The sequence below is a fragment of the Dermacentor albipictus genome, chromosome 7, assembly GCF_038994185.2.
Source record: "Dermacentor albipictus isolate Rhodes 1998 colony chromosome 7, USDA_Dalb.pri_finalv2, whole genome shotgun sequence".
Lineage (NCBI taxonomy): Eukaryota > Metazoa > Arthropoda > Arachnida > Ixodida > Ixodidae > Dermacentor > Dermacentor albipictus.
The window spans coordinates 41,555,129-41,578,526 of NC_091827.1; the positions used below are offsets into that span (position 1 = coordinate 41,555,129).

General features: G+C 43.7%; 1 protein-coding gene across 1 annotated transcript in view; it reads left to right on the forward strand.

Moving 5' to 3' along the window:
- The window catches only part of LOC135920980 (uncharacterized), a 377,473-nt gene that overhangs the window by 290,843 nt on the left and 63,232 nt on the right, over positions 1-23,398 (forward strand). Inside the window, exon 4 of the mRNA XM_070521926.1 lies at positions 7,978-8,040. Coding sequence (XP_070378027.1) covers positions 7,978-8,040 — 63 coding nt within the window. The remainder of the gene's footprint in view (positions 1-7,977; positions 8,041-23,398) is intronic.

Below are 23,398 nucleotides of genomic sequence, written 5' to 3' on the forward strand. Positions count from 1 at the left end.
TTCAACTTACAATGTGCTTTTCCGTGTCATGCCGCAACGGTTTCCTTGCCCCTTCTAACACAAGATACCAGCACAGCCCAGCCCTTCGTTTCTGAAAGCTCCAGAGGCCGTCAAGTGAGGCCGTCAATTTAGTGACTTCCCACAATGGAGGCGGCGAACTTTCTTCTCTTGTGCCAGTGGTGACAGCGCCTTTCGTGGCCAGGCAGCATCTGCCTCGGGGCAGCTTGTTAGCACAGTCTGGCTTCCGTTGCGACCCAGCAGCAGCTCGAATTTTTTTCTACACGCCAAGCATTTCAACGACACCTACCTGACATTCTGCTGGTAGTGCTGACGTCTGGCACCAGCGTGTAGTTTCGATGTTTTCACCGCCTCAGATTTCTATAAGTTCTTGTTGCAGTAAGGGGATTGTGTTGGGTGTACACTACAAATAAAAGAAAAAAAATTTCAACGCACCTTAAAGCAGTCACTCAGCAAATGAATAAGGCGTGTTCTTGCTAATCTCACATACTTCTCCTTTCATAAACAATAGCGGCAGTAAGTCTACAATACTTAGTAAAAGAAAAGGTGTTATTCCCCTGATAGTTCAGGGTACAATTTTGCATTACTCTAACCAGGTAAAGTTTTGGTGCGTCTTGGGAAGATACTACATTCTAAGCAGACTAGCGGAAGTAAAATATCTTGGTTCAATATATTTGTTTCTTGTGCCGAGTCACCGACAGGGAAACCGAATAAAACGATTACCCCCAAATTGCAACATGTATTATGCACGCCGCCCAGGCTGTCGGCAGCCGCCTTTGCGCCGCAAAATATGACATCGAACTGGCACTCTGCACACCCAACACGCGTTTTTACTCGGTCGAACACGTAGCTTTGTACTACAGCACGGGCACGTGGACGCCGGATCTGCAAAACAACTGCACTGTTACGCAGAAGACGTTTCACAAAACCCTGGCGACAGCATATATTCGATGGCATGCCCCTAGATTCAAAAAAAAAATCATTACCTCAGCGTCTATCGATTATATGGTACAGTGAGGTTCTACGTTGCCTGCCTACTTCACTCCGGCTTTCCCGTGCGTGACAGCACCTACCCGCCTTTCAGCTTTATAAAATAGCGTTGACACACAAGTGTCCCAGAGCGCAGCATATCCGAGTGGTTCTACCGGGAAGCTTTGACTCGACTTTGAGAAACGCTCTCCGAAGGTTCTTGCGCGCTTCTTTTTTTTGTTTTGCGAGAATAGCGTTGCGTCACCATGAATTAAACTGCAGTGTTATCCTAGAATCCCGGCGCCACGATCCACATCAAAAGATGTAATGAACGTAGTAGCAGCATTCCTGCGAGCACTTGGCTCAAAGAAAGAATCGGGACGGGGCTCGTCAGTGCTGCTGAAGAAATGTTGGTGAAGAGGGCATATCTACTGTACTCTACCGCTGATTTCATCATGCAGAGCCGTTATGCGGGTAAGTCTACCAGCCAGTGGCGCTGAGAGTTTTCGTGGTGGAAGGTAAACTGTAGCATGCGAAGTTGTGGTTGAATCAGGGGGGAATATTCGGAAGAGGAAACGCTGCCAATGCCAGGATAACAGCTAAGCAGGTAATTGTTAAGCTCAGTCTGATTCAGTGGTTGATATATTCAAGGTGACGAAGTTTTTGTCAACATGCAAAATTTCAGCATTGCCATTCGTTCGGCGTGTTGGTAAACTGAAAGCATATTTAGCGCCAACAAACAAGGACGGAAGGGAGACGACACCACAATGCGCTTACTTCAACAGCTTGATTTTCAGGTAATACACCTATATAAAACCTATGAAAGATGCGCCACCTTATCCAAATCTTGCCCATCCAAGAAAGCGATCTCCTTATCTAACAAGTCAAATGAAGGGGCACTAACACACGTGCCACTATTCCGCCAGATAGCCTGAGCCTCAATAATCTCTCGCACGTCATTATCTTTGTGCGAAGCACAAAGATAAACACGGTTATATAGGTGCATTTCCTAGAAAATCAAGTTGTTGAAGTTAGCGCATTGTGGTGTCGTCTCCCTTCCGTCCTTGTTTGCTGGCGCTAAATATGCTTTCATGTAAAGTTATTTACCTCTCGCCACATCTACACTGCTGCATGAATTCGGGTGTAGCGTTCGCGTCCCTAGAGGCAGAGCGAAATGCATTTCTTTATTGATTCAAAACATAGCATTGCATTAGGCAATGAAATTCCCGCCATGGTAACTCACTGGCTATGTTGTTGCTTCGCTCATCTCAAAGTCACTGGCCTAATCCCGGACGCTGTGGTGCCATTCTTTTCTGCGCGCAACACGAGAGTGGAATGGCCTGCCCACCGAAGTTGCCACTATCATCGGCCCACTTGCATTCAAGCAGCTCATCGAAAATATCCCGTTGTAACTCGTAGTATCTTTGTTTGCCATTAACTACCCGCTTTATCATGTAATGTCTCAACAAGCGGCCTTTGAGGAGATCAATAAATAAATAAATAAATAAATTCCTACGAGGCCGGAGTGCAAGATCACTCGTATAGTTCGATTTAGGTACCTGCAAAGAAACTCAGGGAGTCAAAATTGGGCCAGAACAATGTCGGTTTCAGCTCTTTGTTTTGTCTTATATCAGCTAATCAAAATAATCGCTTGGTGCTGCGGTGACCAGTGGTGCCTTAGTTTCATGTCATATTATATATATATATATATATATATATATATATATATATATATATATATATGTATACACAGTTACCTGTACTTATAGCGACAGCAGTTCTATCAACCTCTTCCCTCATTTCTTTCACATAAATTCTGTAACCTCTTTTGCTTACCTCTAGTGCTGACTAGTAAATGCGTCCAACCACTTTGATTGCCTGTTCTTCCGGAACGCAACAAATTCCTACGGGTATTGCCAAATCAGGCCATTGAAGCACAGTCTTGTACAGTCTTGTGTGAGCTTTAAGTAAGATATTCTCAAACTTCTGTACCTTTGTTCATATTGCCAAATAATGTGCGCTAGAAATAACGATGAGTAATTTATACTACAGCAATAAGACAAATGCTGATCTGTATAGTTTCGTGGCTTCTCAAAACTTAGCCATTTCTTTTTCTGTTCCGTAGGGAGCATCACCTATGCATTCAAACACAGTAAATGTAAATTTGCTGAACATTGCTCGAAACCTATGAAGTCTCACTGATCATAATAACGAGGCGCAAATATGGACCAGATTTTCTCAATTCCTCTTCGGAGAACGTGTTGCATGAAGACATGATGTTGAGCTGAAGTCAAACAAGCTGCATTCGGAAATTACTGCAACTTTTGCGCAGTGGCGCTCAACATACACATTGCAAAACATGATCGAGGATACTAGCCTTAAAAGTTAGAGCTCTGCCGCGAAAGTCTCTTATTACGAGAAGTGCTCTTATGTAAAAAAAAAGACCCAATAGCTATCACGAGAATTATGAGATGTCCTAGATGATGCAACACCTACTATTGTATCACCAAAGTGTGTCTAACAGCCTCTTCCCTCTGGAACAGGGGTGGAAACCAAGCTCTTCTTGGACTAGAAACACAATCAGACAAAATAAGTTTTTATGGGGAAGACCAACATTGCAACGCAGTGAAAACAAAAGACCTCTAAAACTCGTGCGTGAGGAAGACACCTATCACTAGAAAGTGCACGAATGGGATGTTGCGAAAAGGAGAGTACCTTTCAGCAAGGCACAACGAAAACCTACGGGAGCTCCAGACGACCAGAAATGAGCCAGGCATGAAAGTTTGTAACGAAAGTGTCATCGCAACAGACTATAACAAAGTTGTGAGAACGTGGGATCTCGTCTAGTGTGCTGGCAGGGATCCAGGGCATCAGAAGATCACGCGAGACGTATAAATAAGCTCAAGACTCGGCTCTCTCGTTGGTTGTATTCTGTTTGTATACATCTAGAACAAAAGAAAGCTTCGGAGACGAGACATCCGAAACTCTGGATTTCTCAACCGACAGGAGAATAGGAAGGAAGAACAAGAGTGAGGCACGCAAAAGAACACTGCGGCATTTAGCTAGCCCTACCGTGCCAACTGGATCTTACCTGCGTGCTTTTTAATTACAGCACAGATCTTTTGGTGGGCACGCCCGCTGTATTCTTTCTAAGAATGATGCCGAGAAAATAATTACGAACATTAACTCGGAAATAACGTCTCTATGTCTCTTCCACGCATCGACTGATATTGTTATCCCATCAAAAAGATTTCCATTGCTAAGATGTTCCAGAACAAACTATCTCGAAAGATTTCCCGGCATAGTTTCTTGTTTGTTGTTTTCGCTAGTGCCATATCACGAGAGAGAGAAAAATACTCTGCTCACTGAAGAGATGCCATCTTTAAAGCTTTTCCCTCTGGGCATTCCTAGAAGTGATCTATAATAACTGAAAACGTTTCTGCTCATAGCAACACACGATAGTCCTTCATTGTTTAGACATTATTTGCTTCAACCTCTGAAGCACTCTCTTGCACCCTCATGGGAAAAACTAAAATGATCGCTCACTAAGTATTTCTGTGCAAGCTAAAATTATAGTGCGCGTCTCGCCATACCAATTTTTCAATCCGTTTATAGTTCTCATCTGCCTCATACATTATATTTGTTGTACATACCATTACGCACAGTGTGTGTTTCGAAATAACAGACCCGTGACAAAAGGGATCCCGGATTGCGTGCTGGCGCCGACGTACAAAATATCTTGGACTGAGCGCCGTTTTACTTACGGGTACTAAATCACATGTATGTTTATATATAAGTGCAGCGTGCAGCTTTGGTCATAGGTTTCCGTGTGTCAAGTAACTGATAGATAGTCTTTCTAGCCTTTCAGGTGTTTTTCTCCAGACTCTTCGTTTTTTGCACCCTTTGCCTAAGCCGGTGGTCAAACAGTTCGTGCTACTTCTTGTCGAGTGCGTCTACCAAGTTTGAGCACCACGCTGTCATGCATGTTTCGCGTGACGGTCGCCAGGCCTTCACAAAGTGCTTTCGAAAGCACAAAAAAATAGTTTTGTCCATTTCACCCGGGGACGGCATTGCTTATGCGAGATGTGTCTCGAAGTGTGGGCTCGCTCTACCACGAAATCTGACGAGTCCTATGGAATGCCCCTTATTAAGTTATGATGCATGCGACTAAGGTCGCCCAACTTGACCGTATGCGGCAGTCGATCCACGCGTTTTTGTTAGCCTTAATAGAACGCAGAGCCAGAACCAGTCGTGGCGCACCCTCGTGTGGTAGCGCTAAACCGCGGATGGCTCTGATGGCCTGCATGGTTGTCTGCCCTGACATTCTTTGTGTTAGGACAACTCTAGGGTCTGTGGGGCTCGTGTCCCGGTAAGACTGACATGGCTGTTTTTGTGGGGAGTGCAGCTCAGGTCGTGCTGATCTGCAGCAGTCCCTTTGTCCTGGATGGACCATTGGCCCTAACCAAAGCCCCCCACCCAGTCAACCCAGGTAGAGGGAGAGCGCTGCGGTCAACGTAGCGAATGATGCTGGTTTCTTAAATACGCGAAAGCTCCTGGTCTCGGTTTCCCTACGGGTAAAAAGTCCTCTTCCCATGTGACAACGGTGGCTCTTGCTTTTGTCTCAAGGTGACTTGAAGGTCGCGGACAACGGGAGCTAAAACTATTTCATGCTTTAAATCATTTTGTCTTTGTAGTGCAGCTCTAAACACGACAGCGTCACGTTGCTCCATCTGCTCCGCGTGGCCTCCGAGATTAGAAGCGCAACGCAGACGTTGCAACCGCCATGGGGTGCCATTACGAGCCGAGGTGTTGGAAACATGGCATACGTGTTGTGTACAAACGCTTTGTGTTTGTTGTGAACACCTCGGCGTTCCATGAACTAGAATGTGAGACGCGTTTTTTCCCATAGATCAACTTTGCTACCTTTCTGGCTGGATAAAGCTTCGGCTATCATTGCCCCTTTTTATCACTCCTAGCGCAGTATTGAGCATTCTTTACAGTTTCCTAGATAACGTGAAAATTTACGCCTCCTCGTTCCTTACTGCCGCAGTACATTGGTTACTCAGTTTTCAAAAAAAAAAAAATGTTGGCTTTCCTTAGTACCTCATTTGTAAAGCGTATAACACCATGTGTCTCACCAAGTGCTTTAAGATTCCTTAAACGTAGGAATGATGAGATAATTATTTTTCTTCTGGATTGCTTTATCCCAAGGACATAGGTTTGAAAATCACTGTATGCAATAAATGAGGAAACTAACCAGCAAATTACACTGAATAATGTTTTTGCTATAAGAATTGTGTGATTATTCTTGACGGAAGGCTTGAAACGCGCCTTCGGAGGGGCCTGTGAGAGTTACGATAAACGTGAAAAGTTCACGCTGCCAAATGTTTCTAGCGTAGTGAAATTGAGAAATTTCACACAGAAAGGCGAAACTGCATAGTGAAAAAGCGAAACTATGACGGCCATTGCAGAAGGTCACGAATGACGTGTTGCTTGCGCCTCACCGCCGGCAACAATGAAGCCCCTGAAATCGCGGCATGATAAAAGATGCGCGCACGACGCATCGTCCACCTGTGAGACACAGCCAATCAAATCATTCATGGTCATCTTTTATGCGTACCACAGTAGCACTCCTCAACTCTTTATTTCCCCTTTTCCTGCGTAGAATTGGCCGCAGTTCATGAACCCATGAACATCACCAGCATCAACTTCTTGCATTCCTAAAAAAAACTTGTGAGCTCCTCGGATGGTGCGCCTGAAGTCTTCCGTTGGGATAAATTGCCTGGATTTTCCGGTAAGGAGTTGAATAGGTCTGTTTTGAATATTTACTTGTCTAGTCACTACTTTTGATCATTTTCAAATGTTTGACTTTGCCTTAAAAGCGACAGAGATAAAATTAATTGCTTAACTCATATTCCTGATTTTTAAAGAGCCTCGAACGCACTTCTTGGAACACTCGGTACTATTGCGCAGCTAGGAGCAACAACGCTATGTAGTTCCATTTCTACAAAGAAAAATTGTAGAATAAAGGAATAAATTGTAGGATAAAATGACATTTACGTCTTTGAAACGTGAAAGTGGTGCTGTTTATTAGAACGTCAATTTTTGGCAAATAATAGAATAAGGAATAAATTTGGCAAATAAATTGAATAAGGAATAAATTGTAGAATAAAATGACATTTACGTCTTTGAAACGTGAAAGTGGTGCTGTTTATTAGAACGTCAATTTTTGGCAAAACGCATGTCATGATGTGTCCACAACGTCGCTGCAATACACAACTGCCCATACTTCTCGAAATGTTCAACATCGATGTTCAAGAGTACCCAAATGTCTCACTGCGACGGACAAATGGCTGGTATACAGCGATGGCATGTTTGTACTCAACATTATAGGGTAACAGTGTGAATACCCGAACTATAACAAACACTTTCTGTGCTCGACGTGACGATACGTGTATACGTTAACCGGTCGACGGTTACCAAGGCACTAACATATCCTCGTGATACGCAACATCCTGAAGTTGACTTCTCTTTTTCGATAAAGTGTGAGAAAAGCAAAAACCTGGAAAACAAAACGTCCATAAAATGTAAGAATTTGTTTGTAATTTGCGAGCTCTACCTCAAAAAAGAGGTGGGTCTTCTCGTTGAGTGGTTGAAGTGGTTATTCTCGCGGCCGAGTACTCACTGCACATCCACTCTATCGGAATGAGGCTTTATTTAGGCATGCGATCAAGCTTGAAAAGTGACACCACCAAAACAAATAGAAAGCCAGGGAAGCACAAGATACTTTTAAAAGCAGGAAGGACTCACATCTCATGAGGTCGTGTTGCATCAGTGAGCTTAGTGATTGAGGGAATGTGCACTAAAACATGACACTGCTGCACGTTTCCATTCATTCCATGACGCACAAAAACTCTGCCTACAAAGAAAAAGCGGCGTTGATATCAGATTCTGGAAACAAAAAGACCAACCCGGGTTTCTCCTTTCCAGATTCACCGTCTGTCCCGGCATGTCCTGCTCCGAAACAGTTGTTCGGTTCCATTGGATGTGAAGGTCAGTATACTGTATATATACAAGACACCCGATTACCGCAGATCGATCGCTGTTATATCGTATGACAGAGAGATGGCAACGGAAGCGATCGCGTTCTGCAGGATGACAGCAGCGTTCGTTGTCGTGCCCCACATGGATATAACATTGCCGGGGTTGTCTCTAAGTAAGGCAGCGAGAAGACATAGAGTACAAGAATTGCCGGCCACTGCGCACGAGAAATGAGATGCCCCAATCCCGGCCCTTCTTTCATCACTAGATCGGTCGAGACACCTGAGCACTAATGCAACAGTAGACAGCTTGTTATGCGTGTCGGAATGGATGGTTCTCGAGGCGATGGCGATGCATTAGGCGACCTATATCGGCAAATAGAACGAACATAAACACACATCGGCGGTTGCTGTATATCGTTTCCGTTGGCACTTGTAGATAGTGCATGGGTTTTAACGAACAGATTCTTCTCATGTAAAGTGTTGTAAAGTGTGTGAAATGATCGAGCATTGAAGTGCTTTAGATGAGCTCCTGCTTTATGTTGTGGCTGTTAGATTTGCACAGGTACCTAGTACGGAGTCTTCAAATATTGCTTTATGTGATAGTCAGCTTGCAGGGGTGTTTATAAACATTTATTTGTGCCTAGTTTGTACGCTGTTCAATTTCACGTGGTGCCTTTTACTAACTTTATTATAGGTCTGCCGACTATGTACGTTGTGCTGAGAGAAGTACCAAAATGCATAAAAAATACAGAAGCGAGCACTACACCAACGTCCACAAATTCTGAAATATTCTAAATTTTCTCGAAATAAAGTAATTCGCGTGTTGACTCGTTCCGGTGAATCCACGAAAGATTACGGGCTTTAAAAGAGCATTTGAAATCGCGTATGTGAAGTTCTCTATATGTAGCACAGATTCTATATGGCTAATAATTTACACCGCATCCACCCTTTGGTGACGATTAGTGAGGTTAGTGTGATTAGAAATATTTTTATGATGGGTGTACGCAATGGGCGATCATATCATTTACACGTTATGACCATCGTTATTATTGTATCCCGATGCCATATCGCCATGGCATCTTTCAATCACTATACCATAGGAGCAAATCAACTTCCACACGAATCCGAGATCTTGCTGCCGACGCCAATGTCAAATAATACCTCGACGCAATACTTCTTTTTGTAATCACTGCTACGCAATTGAAGCTATATAGGAACCCGCACCCACTACTATCGTGGCTGAAACTTCGCTGCTATGGCTATACATCAAGTGGCTGCGCTCGACACGGAGGCGTATAGAATAGTAACCTGTTGGGCTAATTGATTTGACATGATTTTTGGAAAGGGGAGCGCAGAAGCGTTGCGGAAAACGGAAACCTGGACAGGAAAGACGAGGTGTTTGTTGCGGATGAGGCGCTGTTGCTTTATCACATTTAAGGCTAGACCTGTTTTTGAGCCCTCTAAGAGGTATTACATAGGGAAGTGGTCGAGTGGCCGAAAATAAAGAGAAAGTGAGGTGAACGATATTACACGAAGCTACAAGGATGCACAAGATTACGTGATAATACGCAATCCACAAATGAAACAGATTGACAAGTTACGGTAAACAAAGAGGGGCAAAGACGCAGAGCTGCAAGATAATAAAAACAAACTAGAAACTGGCATGTAAAAATAGCTATACGGGGCTCATCGGAGACAATTATTATGTAATAATGACATAACACTACAAAAATAAATACAGAAAATGGGGTACAAACGCGGTCTTGCTCGCAATTTAGATGGTTGCTTAAGCGTGACTGTAAACAAGTAATTTACACACTACTAAATATGTCAACTGGTGAAGGTGTACATAATGAGAATTTAAACTATTTCCGCGCGTAGGAGCTCTTGGAAAGATTAAAAATATTTTTCAGTAGCTATGTGTAATGGCAGGTTATTTCTTTCAAGTATTATTCGGCGAATGGAGAAATTACCGTAGAGTGATAAATCACCAGTTCTGAATTTTATCCTAGAAGAAATATATGGGCAGGAAAACATGGCTGTGGGTGGTTCGAATATCCTGTTAAGCGCTGTATCCCGTCAGTTTTTTTTTTGGTCGTCCTTGTGCTTCTGAGCTGTTGTGTAAATAATCTGGTTAAAATACGGGTGTTGTTATAGTTTGTGAAGCAGTGAAAGCCGAACGATTTCGCATACATATTATAAGTCGTCAAGCTGAGAACGATTTTTTAGTGGCGAAATGCTAGCACATTGACAATAATCTGAATAAATGAAGCAGACCTCGTGCTTTTGTAGTAATTAGATGTCTTAAACAAGATATATTTGGGTAGGATCCCAAATGAATAAAGTGTATTCAATTATGGGCTCTGCAAGTATGATTTACGCTAGTCTACGTAAGTTAACTGGAGTATGTTTAACGTTGCACTTGAAGAAGCCTAGTAAGCGGTTAGCTGATGCTGGCGTAAGACTAATGTGATGATGCCGTGTTAGTTTGAGCTGTAAGTAGTACTGTTATTTTTATTTTACTTTTTATTTGAAGATACATTACAGGCCCCTAAAGGCATTTTGTAAGGGGGGGGAAACTACACTCAAGGATTATAATATACAATATTTACCATAAATAGATATACGTAACATACATTCTAAGAATTGAGCTAACATAGAGGAATGTGGTTTTCAAATTGTACAATGGACAAACCGAATACTTTTGAACGTGAGAGGCCATTGAACAAGAAATTTTCACAATGTAAAATATAACCAATACAATTACAGAGCGAGCGTGAAGTATTTGGCTATAACAAAACGGTATTTAAGGGGTAGTAGCCTATTAATAACGGGAAAGGCAAGGAAAAATAGCAAGTTAGCTTATTTAGAGTTTGAGAAATGCGTTCGAAGAGGCCGAAAATTTTCTTCGTCACTCTCATAAGCGATGGCGTTAGGAAGATCGTTACAAAGAAGAATGGATCTTTGAAGAGCGGAGTAGGTAAATGAATTAATCTTTGCGTAGATGTGCATGGCATTCAACTGATTTTACAACCATTGTGACTTGTAATGAGGAGTTTCAAGAGGCAAAACTGATGGCGCTGTGCTATGGACCTATTTATGAAATAATGATAGCCGGGCTATATCACTATGACCATGCAAGGGCTGTAGTGAGAGGTCGAGTTTGAGTTTTGCTTTTGTAATAGTCATAACAACGTGAAATAAAACGCGAATAGATTCTGAATAGATTCAAGCTTTTCGATTGACTGTTTTTGATGGGGAGACCAGATCAATGCGGCGTGATAAAGCTGAGGTCGAACAATTGTTAGACGAGCTAGTTTACGAATTTCTTTAGTAAGATTATAACCTTGCGTTTTACGTACCCTAATGGTCTCGAAGCATTCGCGCGTATGTATGTCATGTGCGTTGATGTTGATAACGTTGATAGGATGTTAAGATTCTGTGATTACACCCTGAAAATGATAATAATTTCCGTTTAGAAACATTAGGAGAAATTACCCACGTTCAACAACTGTTATTGACTGCGTTAAGATCAGCTAGAAGAATACCCTTGCAGTGGGCAGATGATATAATGCGAAATATAGCACAGACATCGGCAAGATGGCTGATGCTTTAAGACAAAACTAAGTAAACCACTAATGTAGGTTGCGAAAAGTAGAGGAACAAGAACGTTACTCTGCGGAACACAAAGTGATACTTGGGTAGGAGAAAAACTAATGTTGTTAGGACGCGTGCATTGTACTCTAGATGAGAGGGAATACCAAATCTAGGCTACAGCGGTGAGGTGTACGTTAATGTCTGCGAGTTTCAGTAGTAATCGCTGATGAGCAACGTAATCAAAAGCCTTTGAAGAATTTAGAATGACAGATGGCCCCATCTTTCACCTTGGCGCGTCTATTCTGGCGTTTGGTGAAGAAGTGACCCATGTACTAATAACAGGTGCGAAGTGCTCAGGTTTACTGTTTGGACACATATCAATTGGTTCATACGTAGTGATTCAAGGTGCCTACCATGCCGGACGGCGTCCAGCAAGAAGTTGCCTATTCGGGTCTATATTATGTGGACTGTGTTGTTTGCTCTGCAGGAGATCGGGCGGCGATGTCTTAGCGGCCCAAGCTGGTACAGAACATGAGTCACTGTTTGACAGAAGCGAGATAAAAATGAACAAACGGACAAGAGCGTTAAATTCCCGAGAAATGCTGATAGTAATAAAATGGAGAATATAATACAAAACACACTTTTTGAAAAAAAACGTTAAAACTGCTTCGATATCTTGGACTTAATTTAGCCGCTCCTGACTTATTAAATAAGTTAAAACAAGCTGGACCTGGGTAGATCATAAAGAAAATACAGCATCACACATCTACGTGTGGTTAGGTGCTACTAAGAAAGGACTGACGAATGTGGGCTCATAGTCAAGGAGGAATTTCTGCCTGACAAAGCGTATCACCGCTCTAGCTACCACGAGGAACAAACTAAAAAAAAACTGGTACGTGACTCATGCACCAAACGGCTCACGGAGCTTGTTGGGTTTGGCATGCCAGGTGTATGCGCGACAGTGTGAACTATATGTTAGAGCCTCCAGCTGCTAAGCTGGGAGACAGGTGTGGTAACACCATTAAACACTTTAATTGGATTTTCCTTTAAAAGACCCGAATCGTGGTGATGCAAGTATCTACCTATCTAGTAGAACGTGCCTTGATGAGTTGAATAATGCTTCGGAATAAAAGAAAGAACCGAATCTGCCACATTAAATGTTAATGTGCGTCTAGCATACTACTAGTGTTGTTATAAAATATTTGAGCAAATGATGCTGAGAATTCGTGCCGAATACCACACTAATGTCCCACACTAATGCCCCATCAAATAAGGAACAGCCCAATTCGGTCTTCATGCTGCTTTGCTCTAATCAGTTCTTGTGTTCGCTTTAGCAATTAAAAAGCCACCGTCACGAGCCGTTGAAATGACGACGTTCCATCGTTTTTTTTTCTCGTTATTTCTTCATTCACAATTACATTAGAAGAAAAAGTTAAAAAGGTAAAAAGTTCAGCTGTACAAGACTAGCGTTCAAAGGTAAGGGCCTAGAATATATTTTTCTGACCTACAGAACGCCGTTGTCGTTATCAGAAATAAAGAGGGAAAAATCACTCGAAAAGCAGGGACCATGTTCTATTGCGTGCAGTGTTCTCGAAATACTATTGGGCTTAAGGTCCTGTTTTTCTCGTGTTTGGTGAAAGAATGTTAACTACGAAGTGGATGTTTCTTCTTCCCCAAATCTTTTTTTTTTTTACCATGCATACCGTTTTTTATACAAGGAACGAAATAAGGTGGCAACGTAGATTTCATGTTAGGTGCTTTTTCTTTCTGTATGCTTCGCTTGAAACTGTTTCGAACAGATCGACGTAGTCCTTAGTAAAACAGATTTAATTCGCATTTTAATGAAAAACGAGCGCCTATCACAGTACAAGGAGGCGTCTATTGAAATGTAAACAACAATAACGTATGAAGTAAACAATGAAAATGAGGTGGACGTAGGAAAACAAGCGAAATAGAAAACGTCCTACACTAGCCTTCGAGTTTTTTTGTCCGCTTAAGGATCTTTTGTTTCTGTAAGACTTTTTATTGGTTTAATGTAGGAAGTTTTGGGTAAAACAGAAACAGAAATATGCTCAAAAAAAAGGAAACATGGTCGTAATCGGTCCAAAGCACACCCTCCCATTCCTCCCTAGTGAAGCGGCTGCATGCTTCACAAGACATGCGAGCGAAGTAATTTGGCGCCTGTGGAGCGAAGCACGCCACAAAGCACTGAAGCGGAGCACCCTTAGCATCGCTATTCGCAAACCTTTGTCGGGTGATAACTTGCTTCGTCACTAAACTGAAACTTCTTTATACAGACATTCGCTTTACGCAAGCACTCACCCAGCGATATGAGTTCTGTTGCTCAATTCGGAGGCATTTTCTAAAACGCTTTCGTGGTGCCTGCGAAGTATTTCATTACTATTACATTTATGCCATGGCTACTGGCATTAAACTGGTATGGAGGGTCTTTGAACTACAGCGTTATGCTATGCACAAAAGCCTATGTTATCACGTTGTTTAGCAAGATAGGGATAAGAGTTCGAGATGAAACTTCCAGGTAAGTTTCAGACGGTCTTGCCAGGACAGGACCTGAACGTTCATGAACGTCTTACGGCTACAACCAGAGTTTGCATACGAGTATATATAATATATAAGTATGCGCCAAGAAGACTTTTGATTTTCGTTACAAAAATCTCACATCCTGTTTTGGGTAGTTTCGAAGGAGTTCCAAGAATTTTCTTCAGGTGTTTGCGCTTCACTATTTGAGAGGATCGGTCTTTGATGGTGGACGACAAAAGTTTGTTCGACAAGTAACTTCTGATTTTTATTCTTCGAGTTTGGAAACCAGAATGATCCCAAGTTAGCATTGTAGTCTAATCAAATGCACGAAGGATGAAACAGTGACGTCCTTGTCCGTCTTTCTTCTTTCTTTGTTGTTTTAGTTCAGCTGTTCCCACTAGATTTAGCTATGTATAAAGTTGCTAAGATAAATACTATTCTTATTGAGGCTCTTGTGCTGTATAGGGCGACTTGTCTGATGTGTTTGCCTACAGCAGCAGAAGCTGACGTAGCCTTCAGCTTGTGTATTCTATTTTCTCTCACAGGCCTTTGTATAATCTAGGCACATAAGACGTACATGAAGTAATACAGATCTCGGTACAGGGTTTAGTCAGGACAGCATAGAGGGACCTAGGTTCCAGGGAGTGAACTTAATTCACGTGTATACAGTAAACTGAATTACATTTCACAGTCTTACCATAACCAAAAGATTTCAAAGAAGTATTTCGAACGCCATAGACAGCAAAACTACAAGTTGCCAGAATGAAATGATTCACTCTCGGTTCTTTTCCATTCATCCATGGAGTTGCCTACAGTAATTGCTCGAGAGAACTTTCGCAATGTGATCGCTCAGCCACCAGCCACCACTGGAATCACGCGAATTGCATGGATTTGTCTGGTCTTCGTAATTGTAGTTTCAGAGGTTCTTGCGACTTCGTTTATTACGCTCTATCTTCTTTCGCTGCCCCAAATTTCCCAGCAATCAATACCTTACAAAGCGCAAAAGACTTTGTGAACGCACTCAATTGCTGCTACATGTAGCGGTTCAGCCTGGCGAGGTGGCCAAATCGAAGCCCACCAAGCGTCTCAACGCGGCGACTTGTCCGCGAGAAATCGATAAGAGCGTTCGACGGCTGTTGCGTGCTTCTGTGGCGCAATGGTTTCCATATCGGGCCTCTGTGCTAGAAGTGCTTTGCTTGAATCCTGCGGTTGGACAGTTTTGAATAATGCGTCCTAAATAATTTACTACGTAGTATTTGGTTGACAATCATGAGTCTACGATATCACGAAGCCACTTGAAGCCAATGGACGAAGTTTAGGCAATACCATGTACGTCGCATGACTCCCATGCTGTCCTAACCACCCCGATTGCAGCGCCCGTCGACCACAGTACCAGCACCGGAGTTGTCTCTGCAGTAATTAGTGTACGACACTCTGGGCTTTCATCTAGCACTCACCAGACCTGCAGCCGCAAGAGACATTTGCGCAGAGTGCAGCTCTTACTACGTACGAAGAACGAGAAGAAACAGGAGACGCCCAATGCTGTGAAATCGTCCCGGTCAGTGAGTACACACCGTCCATAATCAACAAAGGAAAAGTCAGAAGAATATGCAAATTTCGATTTCGCTCTGCGTCTAATCAGCACCAATGACGCGTGCACACTGGACCCAGAGCGAGATGCATTTTCACCAGGACACCTGCTTCGCGGCCCCTCAGGTGCGTGAGCTTATCGCTCATGAAGTAAGCGGGTCATCTAGAAGTACGCACGTGGGCGCGGCCGTGAAGCCCACGTCTCCCGCAGCTTCCCCGCCGATACCAGCGGCGCATTAAAACACGGCGCAGGCCAGGCGGAACTCATTTCCTCGGTGCATTAGGAACCCCCATGCAAGAGCCTAAAACGTGATAAGGCGTACTGTGGAGCAGAACGAAAAGAAAAACAGAAACGACATTCCGTTGTGAATTCCGAATACTCCATTAAGAAATTCTCCGCACGCGCGTTGCTTGATCGCCATTGGTATCTTCAGCTCATCTTCCTCTTCAACCCTGAAAGACGCCCCTGTATATATGTACGAAGCTCCTATACAAAAAAAAAAAAACAGTAAGGTCCATCGAAAACGCAATCTAATCCCGGGCGATCATTAAAGCAGCAGAATCCGAACGCTTGAGTGTCTTAAATAGCACTTTTCGTAAGCGCTGGTTAAGTTTAGACGGAAGCAAATGGCGGTGTTGGCTCATTTATAGTGTTTATTTCTTTATTTAATCGTCCCACAATACAGCAGCTTGCTTGATTACAGTGCCTCGGATTTAAATATAAAGTGCTTCAGAAAAAAAAATTACGCGGTATTGCTGGTCGCATGTGTGCGAGATATTGAAGTGGAAAAGAAAAAAGAAAGGTGTTTTTTTGTAATACTCGGCTAGGTTCCCTGAACGCACAAAGACGAAGGCTACAAGAGCACTATGATCTAGGTGTCCCTGGCTAACTTTATCCTGATTTATTCAGTTTATGATAGAGAAAAACTACAAACACGCTTCTTCACTTAGAATGAGATGTGCGTTTCACCCATGCAAGGTGGGCAAAACCATTTTGGCTGCCTCGCCACAACGTACCTGTTTTGAGTCCTTTATTTGTTCGAGACACGTGACGCATAAAGTGGTTGAGAACATGGGATAAAAGCAATTGTATTACGGCTTGGTAAAGTCCCGATCTATCGAAAGTACAGCAGGCAGTGACATGCGGGCAGATGATTGACTCCACAAGCAAAAGAAAGATATCTAAAAAAATTATTTCCTTATAGGCATATAAGTAAGTTCTTTGGTAGACAAATGCCATCTAGGGTTGAACGAAAAGCACATTTCAAAGATTGTGTCCGAAATTAAGTGAATGGCCATGGGACATACCAGAAATCGCGATGTCGTGTTTTGTAGAGGACTGGATCCCTCTGTAAGTTCGACGTTTTGGATAAACAAAGAATTCAGTGGTAATGTGCGAAGTACGTACGGGCAGAAAATACGCATGAAATAAACAGGAGATATTTTCGTAACTCCTAAACTAGAAAGCAAAGACACGGACGAAGTTAAAAAATACATTGGCAGCAGCTCATAACGTGCGATTCTTTTATATTATATCAGTTTGCTTGTATTTTGTAATGTCATCATCATCAGCCTTGTTACGCCCACTGCAGGGCAAAGGCCTCTCCCATACTTCTCCAACTACCCCGGTCATGTACTAATTGTGGCCATGCCGTCCCTGCAAACTTCTTAATCTCATCCGCCCAGCTCCCCGAGCAAGTCCGAACTACTCCTTTACCGGCCCACGCGCAGAGGCATGCCACCAAAGAGCTACACAGGACCCCGGGAGTACGAGGAAATCCGCTTGTACACCCAAGACGGAAACGCAATCCCCAAAGTGAACAAGATCAAAATCCTCGGAATGATCATTGAGGCCAACGGAGCTAACGGTGAAACCGTGAGGAAGATCGAAGGCAAAGTCATCAGCGCCACGAGACTCATAAAGAGAATAACCAATAGACACGCGGGCATGAAGGAAGACAACGTCATTCGACTGATCCACTCATTCGTTGTCAGCCACATCGCCTATGTAGCCGCCTACCACAACTGGTACGTCGCGGAAAAGAACAAGATTAACACGCTCATAAGGAAAACGTACAAGATAGCCCTGGGCCTACCGGAATCGACGAGCACCGAGCTCCTGACTCAGCTGGGCATATACAACACCATAGAAGAAATAGCCGAAGCACAACGCATCTCGCAGCTCGAACGCCTGTCGACCACCACGACGGGAAGACACATTATGAACACGCTCGGCATAACGTACCACAACCAGCACGGCCAGAAAATGCAAATCCCCAACAAAATCAGAGAGACCATTACGGTGGCAACCATCCCAAGAAACGTGCACCCCGATTACAACCGAGGTAGACGAAAGGCAAGAGCCGAGGTTCTGCTCCGTTCATTCGGCAGGGACAGAAACGCGCGCTTTGTCGACGCAGCCGAATATGCGAACGCATATTCGGCTGCGTCTATGCGTCTATGACTACGACGCTGCGACTACGGCGTCTATGACTACGCCGCCGTAGTCATAGACGCAGAATCAAAAATCAGAACAACACGTAGTGTATACACCAAACACTCAGAAATAGCGGAGGAAGTAGCGATTGCGCTAGCCCTCACAGAACAGGAATGCGAAGTCGTATTAAGTGACTCGCAAACGGCAGTAAAGAATTATGCCAAAGGTCGAATTTCCAAGGAAGCCATGTCCATTCTGGCCAAAGCGGGCAGATCCAAAACCGCGAGCTCGTGGATCATATGGTTCCCCGCGCACGTAACCACGGAAGGCGACGCGCTCCCGAACCTAAACGAGACGGCGCACCGGACGGCGCGAGACATGAACCGCCACGCCGAACAGGGCAACACCTCTCGCACGATAGCGAACGCTCTCGAGCAGAACGGGACAGGCTCACAAGATACAACGACATCACCAGTGCATATTTGAACGCCAGAAGGATATACCCCCCGCCGAGTCCCAAATTGAACAGGAGGCAGGCCGTCGCCTGGCGACAACTCCAGACAAACACGTTCCCTAATCCATTCCGTCTCAAACGCATCTTCCCAGATAAGCATCAGGACGACACGAGCAAATTGTGCCAGGAAGGACCAGCAACACTCAAACACATGCTGTGGGAGTGCAATGTAGTTATAGGAGGGATGGCAATTACTCCGGAGACCCTGTCGTCGAGGTGGGCCGCCGCTCTGCGCAGCTCAGACCTCGGAATCCAGACGTGGGCAGTCCAGCAAGCCCGTGAGGCGGCGTTGAGGCAGGGCCTTGACGTTCCTCCATGGGAGACCTGAGCCCGGGTCGTGTTAAACCTTGCCGGACGTACAAGAAAGTTGTATCCATCCATCCATCCATCCATCATCCGCCCACCTAACTTTCTGCCGCCCCCTGCTACGCTTCCCTTCCCTTGGAATCCAGTCCGTAACCCTTAATGACCATCGGTTATCTTCCCTCCTCATTACATGTCCTGCCCATGCCCATTTCTTTTTCTTGATTTCCACTAAGATGTCATTAACTCGCCTTTGTTCTCGCACCCAATCTGCTCTTTTCTTATCCCTTAACGTTACACCTATCATTCTTCTTTCCATAGCTCGTTGCGTCGTCCTTAATTTGAGTAGAACCCCTTTCGTAAGCCTCCAGGTTTCTGCCCCATAGGTGAGTACTGGTAAGACACAGCTATTATACACTTTTCTCTTGAGGGATAATGGAAACCTGCTCTTGATGATCTGAGAATGCCTGCCAAACGCACCCCAGCCCATTCTTATCCTTCTGGTTATTTCTGTCTCATGATCCGGATCCGCCGTCACTACCTGCCCTAAGTAGATGTACTCGCTTACCACTTCCAGTGCCTCGCTACCTATTGTAGATTGCTGTTCTCTTCCGAGACTGTTAAACATTACTTTAGTTTTCTGCAGGTTAATTTTTAGACCCACTCTTCTGCTTTGCCTCTCCAGGTCAGTGAGCATGCATTGCAATTGGTCTCCTGAGTAAATAAGCAAGGCAATATCATCAGCGAATCGCAAGTTGCTAAGGTATTCTCCATTACCTTTATCCCCAATTCTTCCCAATCGATGTTTCTGAATACCTCCTGTAAACAGGCTGTGAATAGCATTGGGGAGATCATATCTCCCTGCCTGACGTCTTTGTTTATTGTGATTTTGCTGCTTTCTTTATGGAGGACTACGGTGGCAGTGGAGCCGCTATAGATATCCTTCAGTATTTTTACATACGGCTCGTCTACACCCTGATTCCGCAATGCCTCCATGACTGCTGGGGTTTCGACAGAATTAAACGCTTTCTCGTAATCAATGAAAGCTATATATAAGGGTTGGTTATATTCCGCACATTTCTCTATCACCTGATTGATAGTGTGAATATGATCTATTGTTGAGTAGCCTTTACGGAATCCTGCCTGGTCCTTTGCTTGACAGAAATCTAAGGTGTTCCTGATTCTATTTGCGATTACCTTAGTAAGTAGTTTGTAGGCAACGGACAGTAAGCTGATCGGTCCATAATTTTTCAAGTCTCTGGCATCCCCTTTCTTATGGATTAGGATAATGTTAGCGTTCTTCCAAGATTCGGGTACACCCGAGGTCATGAGGCATTGAGTATACAGGGTGGCCAGTTTCTCTAGAACAACCTGCCCACCATACTTCAACAAATCTGCTGTTACCTGATCCTCCCCAGCTGCCTTCCCCCTTTGCATATCTCCCAAGGCTTGTAATGGCATTTGTAATGGCATTTTGTAATGTGGTAGTTGCCAATACAAAGTGACCGTGGTTTATGTGAGATTCAAACAGAGTAAATTCAGTTGTGCTTTTTGCCCGTGAAACCACATCGCTTATTTTTTTTCCCCTGTCTTAAGTTTCCATTTTTGTGTACAACAACACTTCATTCATTGCAGATAACCCTGAGTGCTACTTCGTTTTATGTTTCTTCTTCGGATGCAGAGGCACACATTTTTCACAGCAAAATGAAACACTACCGTCTCGTTATGTGGCTGCCTTTGCATACATTGCCACTTGGTGGCACCTGGTGGTAGAGAAACCACATCACCAGAAAAAGCTTGACGTCCAGGGGAGAAGTTTTTGACTCCCGATAATTTATCTGGCAGTTGGTAAACGCGGCACGCGTTTTTCGAAGCACCGCTAGAGGGCCGAAAATATTGGCTGCAACCACATTGGCATCTACTTTTGTCTCCAACCCGCCAAATATAACGCGCTGCTGATTAGAGCATGCAGGCAGGCAATAGTGATGTATCTACCACATTAAACCTTATTAACAACCTCATGTATATATATGTAAGGTTTGACTTGATATTCTCTGGTACTCCCTCCCACTCTATCGGCTAGTCTAATTCAACAGAAAATCACCTAACACAGATTGTATAATACCTAAATAAGACACACATTGGCCATGAAAAGTTACATGTAACGCAATGTCTACGTATAGCTCACTGACCATTTGGCGAATGACCACCATCCCGTCTTTTAAACGTGCTACCGTACACCCCTTTAAGATTCATTACCAACAATTCCACATTGCAACCCTCGGAATGAGCGTTCGCATAGACATTCAAACATGCGTTGCCTGGCTAGCTAACTTCTTGCTGCTTTCTTATGCTACCATATAAGATTACACCCGATCTTTTGACACGTAGATCGCTTACTGGGCAATTTCTCACTCTGCAAAATGTGCGGCACAACTGCACTCGCACGAAGCGTACGTGGTAGGAAAGTGGGACATCGTTCATCACCTGCAGGGCTAGACTTTTGCTTCAATGTGTCACGTCGTTCACGTTTCTTTCACATTGCTTTCTTTTCGCATTGAGCAGGGAATCAACCCCGACCACCCCCTGCAGATGTCATCTGCAGCACCCCCTCTTAAACGGCCGCCCATGGACCATCATCCATTACCCGCGTGGACAGGGTGTGCCGATTCCGCATGTCGTGCGCCCATGGCGTTCAACACATCTACTAGTTTGTTTCTATTTGGCGTTTTTCAACTAAGATAAATGCAATGATTCTCTCCTTGGCTTATAGCCGTGTTATTCATACTACGTTTTCTAAATTTTAACTTAGCAAACACTCTCATTGCTTTCTTCACGTAGCGATAGGCATAATCGATCATTTACATATTGGCAAAGGTTTCCATTCAAGTGTACCGCAAAAAGATAAAGTTTTGAATGGTCAATAATGAATAATGCGCAATAGTGAATGTAGCGAAAATAGAAATACTAAAGCTGTTGCGAAAGCTAACTCCATGAGTCAGCGTTGATTTTGAGCAAGCTTGGCTTCTATTAGTCCTGCTCTCTGGTATAATGCTTGGCTTCTTTTTGTGAAAAATGTATGAGTTACCATTTAAGTATGGCTTCTATGAACTCTTGTTTGTTGTACAAAACGTGCTCTCTCGTATGAAACTCCGGAATATGATAGTGGATACCTTATGGCTAACGGTGTCAAGGCAAAACATATGTGCTCTATCAGAAGAATTATATCGCACAAATGAATTATTCAATGTTGGTTTCCAATTTTTTCCCCCCGAAAAACCTACTTCTCTGTTTGATTTTGCACGTCGCAATGTGTAATACATTACAAATTTGACGTTAGCGCAATCAATGCTAACATAAACGTTCAGAAAGCCGTGCGGAGCAATTAACGATTAGACATGACATCCAGGTACGAGCATTCTGTTCAGTCATTTTAATTAGGTTAATCTGAACACATTCATTACCAATAAGCATTTTCATCGGCACTGGTGACATCTGTACGATGCTGGTGATGTTTGATGTTGATCGAGTTCGAGAAATTTTTCTAACAATCACAGCTTGGGAATCTTACTCATTCATACAAATACACCTCGTTCGACCTTTCCAAAAGTACAAACGTGTGCTACCGGGGCTTAGCGGAGAGACGAGAACTAGGAGTCGGATTCCTGATTAATAAGGATATAGCTGGTAACATCCAGGAATTCCATAGCATTACCGAGAGGGTGGCAGGTCATGTGAAACCTAATAAGAGGTACAAATTGAAGGTCCTACAGGTCTACGCCCCTACATCCAGTCATGATGACAAGGAAGTCGAAAGCTTCTATGAAGACGTGGAATCGGCGATGGGTAAAGCAAAAAAATACACCATACAGATGGGTGACTTCAATGCCAAGGTAGGCAAGAAGCAGGCTGGAGACAAGTCAGTGGGGATATATGGCGTAGATTCTAGGAATAGGAGGGGATAGTTATTAGTAGAATTTGCAGAGCGGAATATTATTCGGATAATGAATACCTTCTTCCGCAAGCGCGATAGCCGAAAGTGGATGTGGAGGAGCCCGAATGGCGAGACTAGAATATAAATAGATCTTATACTCTGCGCTAACCCTGGCATCATAAAAGATATGGACGTGCTCGGCAAGTTGCGCTGCAATGACCAAACGATGGTAGAAACTCGAATTAGCCTAGACTTGAGGAGAGAACGGAAGAAACTGGTACATAAGAAGCCGATCAATGAGTTGGTGGTAAGAGGGAAAATAGAGGAATTCCGGATCAAGCTACAGAACAGGTACTCGGCTTTACTTCAGGAAGAAGACCTTAATGCTGAAAATATGAACTGCAGTCTTATGGACATCATTATGGATTGTGCAATAGAAGTCGATGGTAATT